The 9,629-nt window shown below is 48.3% G+C and overlaps 1 protein-coding gene across 1 annotated transcript; it reads left to right on the forward strand.

Moving 5' to 3' along the window:
- Positions 1–615: 615 nt before the first annotated feature.
- On the forward strand, positions 616–8,891 carry CUNH20orf85 (chromosome unknown C20orf85 homolog). Its single transcript, XM_003787728.2, has 4 exons — positions 616–729; positions 2,913–2,994; positions 4,473–4,574; positions 8,725–8,891. Exons 1-4 carry the CDS (start codon positions 662–664, stop codon positions 8,881–8,883), a joined length of 411 nt encoding a protein of 136 aa, XP_003787776.1. The 5' UTR covers positions 616–661; the 3' UTR covers positions 8,884–8,891.
- The last annotated feature ends 738 nt before the right edge of the window (positions 8,892–9,629 follow it).

Raw genomic sequence — 9,629 nt, forward strand, 5'->3', positions numbered from 1 at the left:
AGCAATATCACCCAGGAGCAGAACAGAATACTCTTCCAGAGAACAAATGAACTCCGTAGGGCCGCTCACAGCCATGTGGCTGGACCTCTCAAACACCACACTGGGCAAAAGCAGCCAAGCACAGGGAGGACATCTGGCTCATTCCACTTACACCAAGTTAAAATAGTACAAAATGGTGCAGACATTTTGGAAAAGTTTGGCAGTTTCTTATAGCCATAGCCGTACCATAAGACTGGGTAATTCCACTCTTAGATGAAATAAGGATTATTTTCACCTAAAGAAAAAAAAAGCTAAAATAGAGGCAACACGAATCTCTGGGCGGAAAATTCCACGAGGGCCAGAGGGTGGCTGACATTGAGGGTGGCTGTCCATGCGCTATTTCCTACTCTCCAGGTGGTGATTACAGGTCTAGACCCAGGTTTCCCCCGGGGTTTCCAGAGTGGAGCAGGTGGGCAGGGAGGTGAGCTAAAACCCCGTCTGAAGCAGAGATAGCAGCAAGCACCAACCAATGGGCGCGGTAGGAACCCAGGACCCACCCCCGCCAGGTGCGGTGGCTGCCTCCGGTTCCGCGTCCTACGTTGCCTAGCACCGGTCTCCCTGGCAACCCAGGGCGCTGCGCCCAAGGCGGGAGCTTGCCAGACTCACTAAGACCCCAGGCCCCATGGCGCAGAGACCGCTCAGCACCACAGCGGCAGAACGCATGAACCTTGTGGCCCAGGATGAGATCTGGTAACGCCCCCATCTGGTAACCCACTGGGCAGGGCCGTTCCCCCTGAAATGTGCCCACCTGGCGGCCTCAGTTTGCCCCATGAAGCCCAGCAGGTGGTCGACCTCTGGGCACTAGGCGCATAGCTGAGGATGGTCAGGGGCCTTAATAAAAGGGAACAGCGTTCAGGACACAAGGGCGACAGGAGAGCCTTCCGCCCTCCTCTGTCCAACCCAGCAGGAAGGCAGAGAAGTGAGAGATTTTGCATATGGCTCTGCAACAGCCAGATTTGCTCACTGAGGGCCAACTGACTTATTTTTTTAAATAATCCACTTTTTAAAAAAGAAAAGAAAAGGTCTCAATATTTGTTCCATTTGAATGAGAGACAAAAGTGCATTTTATCGCCCTATTTTCCTGGGTTTTTGAGGAATAAGAAATTTTAATTTTAAAAATACGCACATTTTCTAAAAGGCTTACCTTCAGCAGGCATGGGTAATGATATGTCGAATTGACATTCTATCAGATTGCTAAATATTTTCCCCTCTCTTTGAAGTTTTAACCAAATCAGGGAAGTTGTGAATTCAGATTTAGTTTTAGTAACAAGGAAGCGTCCTTGCTTCCCTCCTAAACATCAGGCGTCCTGTTTGCCATCCCTGTGATGTTTACCATTTCCTAGTAAAACCTGTAGCACTCACTTCACATTTGCTTTTAAATGGGGTTTTACTTAATTTATTTTACAGACAACTTTATATTCCTCTCACAAATGGAAAACTTGTACCATTTGGCATAATACACATAGCTATTAATTAAAAAAAAAAAAAAACTTTAGCCAGTAACCCCAGTAGGAGACACTACCTGGGAGGGGATGTTCTCCCTACCTGAAATGCCTTTTTCTCCCTCTCCTACCAGACTTGCTAATCATCTTCCAGACCCCAAATCAAATGACTCCTCCTCTGTGATCAGGGCCCAGGGTTACTGAACACTTGAAATGTAACTGGTCCAAACTGGTATGAGCTATAAATGTAACATAAACAACAGATTTCACAGGTTCATATGAAAGAAGGGATTATTAAAATGAATATCACTGGCTGAGTATAGTGGCTCACACCTATAATCCTAGCACTGTGGGAGGCTGAGGCGGGAGGAGCTCTTGAACTCAGGAGTTTGAAACCAGCCTGAGCAAGAATAAGACCCCGTCTCTACTAAAAATAGAAAAACTAGCCAGACGTTGTGGCAGGCACCTGTACTCTGAGCTACTTGGGAGGCTGAGGAAGGAGGATCACTGGAGCCCAAGAGTTTGAGGTTGCTGTGAGCTATGATGATGCCACAGCATTCTAGCGTAGGCAACAGATTGAGACTGTCTCAAAAAAAGAAATGAATATCATGTATTTATTTTTATAATCTTTTTAATGTGGCTACTAGAACATTTAAAATTGTTTTGTGGCTCACATTATGTCTTGATTAGAAATAGACTCCATCTCATGTTCTCAGCTCCCAGGGCAAAGAATGGGGGCCTCCTGGGGACACTTGAGGCAGGGAAGGGGACATGTGTCGATATTGATTCCAAAATAGAAGAAACTAGAAAAATCAAAATGACCACATGCTTAATTAGATGTTTGCGAAATGTGAGACACCAGTTCGTGGACTGCAATTCAACTCTTGGGTAGTTATACATAAATTACATGACCCTGGAGCAAAAGCTAGGGCTGCATAAGGGTGGGCAAGTGCGGCCCCTGGCTTGTGACATGTCAGGAGGTGCCCCAGGTCAAGGTCATGCAGTGCTGAGTCTGCACTTGCAGGAAACTGAGAGCGAGCCCTCCTTAAGGCTTGCACCACAGATGCCTCCCTCGCCTCCTGTTAGCCTTTTCCCTGAGAACAAGGGTATTTACTCTGTACCTCCATACAGTATCTGCCTGTAACTAAAGGTCACAGAGGCCACCCAAATAAGGGACCCAGTACCTAGAAGGGCTATGGGGCAGAGCCAGTCCCCAGACTTGTCTGCTCCCAGGTACCTTCATTAGCAGAGGGTCCCCCTCGGTGTTGGGAGGAGTTCAGTGGTAGGGGCCCTCCCTCTGACACCCAGCTCCATCCCTGGCATGGAATGACTATCCAGTCAATGTGCGGGAGGTTCCCCAATGGACCTTCACAGTTTGCTGATAGAACATTGCTCACGCATTACCCAGCACTCAGGAGCTCTGTTTTTCAGGAAATGCCGTCTGAAGGCTGAATCTGAAGCACGGCAAAACTGGCCCCATAACTGGGGTTTTTTAACAACCCCCTTCGAGGAGGTAAATATAAATCTTATGAGCCCTGAGGCTATAGAATCAATTGTTTCGAAGAATGAATGGTTGTGAAGTCTATAATTTTGCAAGAATAAAATTAAAGGGCATGTTGTAGGCAAAGATTGCTGACCCAGACACCAGAAGGTTCCCTCCTTCCACGAATTACTGAGCACTTACTATGCACCAGGCACGTGCCAGGTGCCTCGCTGGAAACAGCTCATTCGTCCGCACCAGGAGCCCTGTGCTGAGGGTGTGATTGTTTACACACATATTATAGATTAAGAAATACAAGAACTGTAAAGTTACACAACTGGTAAAGACGACACCAAGGTGAGGGGCTGGTCAGTCTGATTCCACGGCTACCTGCCCTCCAATCCCCATCTGTAATATGGGGTGATCATCTTCACCTGCCTGGGCGAACTTGAGGTGCCGATGGAATAGGAAGAGGCATGTGGACACCTGGTCAGGCCTGGAGGCGGGGGGGGGGGGGGAGTAGGGGGGCAGATGACAGATGGCTGGGAAAATACTCATGGCATTCCCTAAACCAGGATGGTAATTCCAGAAGTCTACAGGGACCAGACAAGTGACAGAAGCAGGAGAAGGGGACAAGCACGATTGATAGGGGGAAGTAGGGTCTCGGACAAAGAAACCACTGGCTTTGCCCAAAGTGGCAGCCACCATCCGCCCAGCTGAGTGCTATCATATGGGGAGGCCAATGGCATATATCTACTGCTAGAGTCTAGAAATCAAATGTTTAAACGAAATCTTCCAAGTCAAGACTAAGTGACTCAGGTGTATGAAATACTATAGAGACACACAGACTGCTTCTATAGGCTTCGTGGGGTGGTGGCCATGAGTTTGCAGCCTCTCAAAGGATCTCCAAGACAGAACTTGAGGAAGGCACATTTCTTTGGAGGGACACAGCATTAAAGAACTGAATAATTCAAAACTCTCATGATTTGAGGCAGCATAAACCCCATTTGCAATTCATCCCACCCCACTAGCTTTGAAATTATGCCATTCCTAATGAGTTTTGTTAATTCTTAGAGAGTTATACAATTTGAAGTTTTATGCATAAAATGAGTTCTTATTAATATAATATGCATAAAAGAGTCTATATTAATATTCCATATATATAATTAAATTGGGCTTTCAAAGAGTTCAAAAATCACTTTATAAATGAAAAGGAGTGGGTCCTGGAATCTTTTTGGTATCTTTAAATGTAAACCCATAGCCTGCAGAGCTTTCTCAAATCCCTCTGGAGGGGACTATAACCCAATGGGAGGGTGAGCAGCGGGAGGGCCTGCAGCTCCTCGTGGCTTTAGGAGTAACTGGGACCGGCCACTGCCTAATGTGTCTGAGCCCTACTCATCTGTTGAATGTGGCTTTCTGGGGAAAGCAATACAGAGAATGCCTCCTTCCCCTCCTGCCCCCCCAACCCCTGCCTCGGCCTGAGGTTTCCCATCTCCGGGATTCTGTTTTAGCTGATCAAGGGTGAAGAAGAACCTTCCATCCCACGGCCCAGAATTGAACTTCCTGAGCGTTTTCAAATCCGGCCAGTGACCCCAGTGGAGAAATACATCAAGGTTGGAAAAGTCATTTTTTTAATACTCATTTTTCTAAGTACGAAATAAGCCCCATTGGAAATTGATCACTCAAGGTGCACAAAGCCAACAGCCAAAGCTAAGAACAGAGCAGTGCCCCGCCTGGGCGGAGTCCTTTCTGCACCGTCTCCAAGCCCAGCCATGGGGAACTTATCAGGCTCGATGTCTCTGTATACATGAGGGCCATCGATTCCTGCTGTGCAGAAGTGGAGCCAAGCCAGGGAAGGAGGGACTCAAGGTGTTCCTCAAATAATTACAGGGTGTGGACAGGAAAGCAGGGAGGGTACCGGCCCAGGCTTGGAATCCAACCTCTGACACCCGAGTTCTGCTCACCTCCTGAGTGGTCTTGAGCAAGCAGCTTGCCCTCTCTGTCTCCATGTCCTCCCTCTCACCTACTTCAGTGAGTGGCATCAGAGTTTCAAGGGCGATGTGTGTGAAGGATGTAGAACAGTGTCCAGCATTTTTAGGGAGTGGGTGGTGGTTGTCAGCTACTGCGAGGCAACAGGTGCCAGGTGCTTGGTTGGGCAAACAGTGATGACAAGAAGACCAGACCCGGCCATGGGCCTGAGTCAGAGGAACCAACATTAAACAAGAAAATCAACAAAATTGTTATCTGGTCTCCAAGGAAGCAGGTGACGTGTTACAGGATGAGAGAGGATGGGGTGGTCAGAGAAGACTCCCAGGGGAGGTGCCCTTTAAGCTGAGGACTGAAGGATGAACGATCAGCCCTGGGGAAAGCATTCCAGGCAGAGGGAACAGCATGGACGAAAGCCGGAGCCAGAGCACAGGCTGATAGCTTTCTGGAATGGCAGGGCGTGGAGGGTGCTGTGGCTGGAACTTAGGGACCCAGAGTGGAAGGCGGGATGGGAAGGAAAGGGATGTGAATGGAGAAGTTGGCTGGGCAAGACCCCACTAGACCTTGGAGGCTTGAGGAAAAATTACAATTTGAGTCCAGTCTACACTGGAAGCAGCCACAGAACCATGAACGCTGCCCCAGAGCGCTCTGCAGCTGAGGGGAGAACAGATGGCAGGTGGAAGAACAGGAGTGGCCAGGCAACCCCAGAGAGGAGAGATCGTAGGCAGTGTCCCCCAAGTCCTGCTCAGCTGTGGACAGGGTCAGGGGCCTCTAGAAACTGTTAAGCTTCATGTAGCCTTTTCCCATGGGTCCATCATTTTGGCCCATGGGTTCTACCCTCTGCCCAGCTATGGAGAAGGTAATTCTGTGCACTGATGGGGAAAGGGGATGAAAGCCCCAGGTGAAGGCAGCCAGGGGCAAGTGCCTTTTCCTGAAATGCCTTCAGAGTCTGCCCAGGCGGCTGGCCCATGGTGAGCGTCCGCTGGGTATGTATCTGCTGGGGGTATGAATGAATGAATTCACTCCATTGAGACATGTTGAGGGGCTTTCCCCCCAGTTATAAAGTAATAGTGTCACTGCTAAAAAAAAAAAAGTAACATAAGTAAAAAGATAATTAAAACACTCATATACTCTATCCATGGTTAGCATTTTAGGGCACACTTGTCAGAGGCTTTTCTACATGTCCATACACACGTACCTATGAGAGGAACCCCCTGGTAAATGCTAGCTCTTACTGTGATCTCCTAGCTGCTTGCTGTGTTACTTTCCATGAGTTATCTTATTTCCACAACCCTAGAAGATATTATTGTCATCAAACCCATTTTGCAGATGGGAAAGCTGAAGGCTGAATTCCTTTCCCCAAGGTACACAGCAGGAGTGTCTGATCCCGGAGCCCTGCTCTCAATGTCCCCTCAGCCCCTCTCCGTGCTCCTATGTCTATGCGTATAAATCATTGTTATCTTACCGACCAAATTTTCTCCACTGCATGGCTCTGGCATAATTTCTTCACAATATTCCTATCTCTGGACATCTAGTTTGTGTCCAGGTTGAGATCTGGGGGAATAATACTGCAAGTAGACCCGGAATTTTGCTCTGGGTTAGTAATTTCCTTGGAATTGGTTCCTAGAAATGCAGTGATTGTTCAAATAACAGGAGCTCATTCTCCTGTGGTCTAGAACACTGGGCTGGTTGGACAAAGAGACCGGGAAGAGGGTCTGATATTTTTGCAGGGCTGGGTTTTCATTCTGCCAACCCCCTGCCTCCAGCTGCACCCCAGAAAAGAGCATGGGAGCTGCTTACCATCCCTCAGCCACACGCTGTCCCCAAGAGTGCCTGCTCAGGGGGTGGCAGCTGCCACCCTCTCTTCAAAAGAGGTGCCCCACCTAGATACTGGGACAGTTTCCCCTCCCAGAGTGTTAAAGAACAGAGAGGAAGCTTCCAGTGGCCAGATCAAAGAGAAGCATTGCTATTTCCTATGTGAGACTCCTGCTTAGGGGGAAGGGCCAGTGTGGAGGCCGCACTCAACAGACAGAGCCTGTGGGGTACAGACTGGGGACGAGCATTCAGGTGAGAAGGAACTTCTGCTTCCTTCTGAACCTAATTCCTTGCCCAAGAAATAGTAAATGGCTTCCAGTTTCTACCTTCCCATCCATCCCCTCTTTGGGTGACTAGAGCCTTTAAAAATATACTTATTTTTCAATAAAAAAAAATACTTATTTTTAATAGGTACCCGTAATCCCCCAAAGAGTGAGCAATGGACAAGCCCCTTCCCTCCTCCCAGGGGCCGCTGTCACCAGCCACCATGCACCCTTGCATAGAAGCAGGTGTACGCACAGGCACACAGGCCAGCGTCCAGCAACTTGTACCATACCTTGCATATTTTTGAGCCCCTTTTTCTATTAGAAGTTTATCTGGGAAGCTGTTCCGTCTTGGAGCAAACAGAGCCGCCTCCTCCTTTTAAACTGCTGCTCCGTGGTGCAGATGGGCCACAGGTGAACGAGTCTCCTGTGGGCGTGGAGAGTCATCCAGTCATTTGCTACACATGCAGGGCCTCAAGGCAGGTCTTGTACTCACCCTGGTGTGCACAGTGTTGTTTTTACGGTGTCTCGGGATAAATGCCCAGGGGTAATTGTCGGGTCAAAGGGCATGTACAGTTGCATTTTCGGAAGATCACTGCAACGTTGCCCTTACTGTTGTAACACCCTTGTTAACCTTGGTGTTTTCATCTCTTTGCCGATCTGGTGGGTGAAAACGGAACATCTCAGGGTGGATTTCAATCACGTTTCGTTTACAAGTTGGAGAGAGACTTGGAAGCTGGTCTGTGTAGTCCCAGGGGCCTGGCTGGACAAGCACTTTGAGAGCTCTGTCCCTTTGAGCCATCTGCCCACAGCTGGCCATGCTGGCGCTCACTGATGACCCTCCCCACACACAGCCCCTCTCCCTCTGGAGATCAATTTTAATACTTCATCAAGAACATGTGTTAAGGGGCTTCCACCACGGGGCAGCTGGACCACCCAGGACCTGCCACCTCCTCCGTGGAAGTTCCCTTAGTAAGAAGGAACTCAGAACCCAAAGCTTAGTAAACCTCTTGATCTTGGTTCTTCTGTTAGAACAAACAGCCCTCGCGGTTGCCTTTGTTCAAATCTCCTGATAAGAGCAAAACAGATGATGGCATAAGGGGGGGCACCTGGTTACCCTCACTTTCCAAAAAATGTCAGGTCTGTCCAAGGAATCAACACATAAGGGTGTGCTTTTCCATGACAGATAGAACCACGTTTTCTTCTTGGTCTTTTTAATTAGGTTCAATTGTTTTTCATTCCTGTGGTCCCTGCAGTTTGGAGCATGTGTGTGTCCAGGTGCGTGTGTATAAACACAAGTCCTATTGAGCTTTCTAATAAAAATGGGATGACTTGCAGCTGCCAGAGAACCGTCTAAGTGTTGCCCCATATTTTATAAAGGGCAATGAGAACTGTCGTATTTGATTTTTCTGCATTTTAACAATTTTTTTCTCTTACTAAATAGAAATTATTTTACCGGAGGACATGAATGTGTTAAGCATTACAAGATTTTAAAACCCATTTGATGTCCATTACTTCCAGGTAGATGTGACCCTCAGAGGCCAGCTGATTGGGATGTGCTTATTTTCAGTACACACAGGGATGCTGCCTTTTCTGTCTTCCGAAACCCAGCCTCACACGCCCACAGTGGGTACCTCCGTGGCCAGGCCTCTTAGGGCTGTGACCCGAGGTGACTAAACCCCCTGCGTTTCCTTCGCAGGTTCTTCCCTCTCCGCCAATCCCACAGACGACCCAGGGCTTCATCGGCTGGAGGTCTGCGGTGCCAGGCCTGAACAAGTGTCTGGAGTATGACGAAATCAGAAGCTGCAAAGGGGCGTTTGCCCGAGAGCTGCACTGGCCCAAGCAGGGGGTACACTGAGTCCACACCACACCCCTGTCCCCGGGCACCAATGGTGGGCGCCAGGTGCCAGGCCCAGGCCGGGAAAGGAAGACCGCCACCGCCACTGCCACCGCCATATCCCTGAGGACAGTCCCCTGCAAACTTGCTCACAGATGTTGCAAAAAGCACAAAATATGCCTTAGGTTCAGCAGCCCCTGCCTTCCAGAATATTCACGTGCACGCCCGTGCTTAGATAATGTAATCTGTAAGGCAAAATAGATTCACTCCTTTTTTTTTTTTTTTTGATACTTTGGGAATTTCTAAATATGGCTTTAAAAAAATAGTGAGTGATTTAATTTTTAAAATATTTGTCTAGGTCCATTAATGCGGCTTTCAATTGTTCCTGTCACCAACCTTATTTATAATGAAAGTATTGGGGTGGTGCCTGTGGCTCAGTGATTAGGGCACTGGCCCCATATACCGAGGGTGGTGGGTTCACAATCAGCCCCAGCCAAAATGCTACAAAAAATATCCGGGCGTTGTGGCAGGTGCCTATAGTCCCAGCTACTCGGGAGGCTAAACAAGAGAATTGCCTAAGGCCAACAGCTGGAGGTTGCTGTGAGCTCTGACACCACAGCACTCTACTGAGGGTGACAAAGTGAGACTCTGTCTCTAAAAAAAAAAAAAGAAAAGAAAAGAAAAATTGTTGATCAGGTAATTTCTGCATCTGAATATCCCCGAGCCTGCTTTTCAGGAGGTATAAAACACTTGGAGGATCCCTTGAC

Source organism: Otolemur garnettii, unplaced genomic scaffold (genome assembly GCF_000181295.1).
Source record: "Otolemur garnettii isolate 467f Iridium unplaced genomic scaffold, OtoGar3 scaffold00023, whole genome shotgun sequence".
In the NCBI taxonomy this organism is placed as follows: Eukaryota; Metazoa; Chordata; class Mammalia; order Primates; family Galagidae; genus Otolemur; species Otolemur garnettii.

Coding starts and splice junctions, on each gene's coding strand:
- CUNH20orf85 (XM_003787728.2), top strand. CDS start 662: ATGGCGCAGAGACCGCTCAGCACCACAGCGGCAGAACGCATGAACCTT. Junction 730..2,912: donor GTGGCCCAGGATGAGATCTG/GTAACGCCCCCA, acceptor TCTGTTTTTCAG/GAAATGCCGTCTGAAGGCTG. Junction 4,575..8,724: donor CAGTGGAGAAATACATCAAG/GTTGGAAAAGTC, acceptor TTTCCTTCGCAG/GTTCTTCCCTCTCCGCCAAT.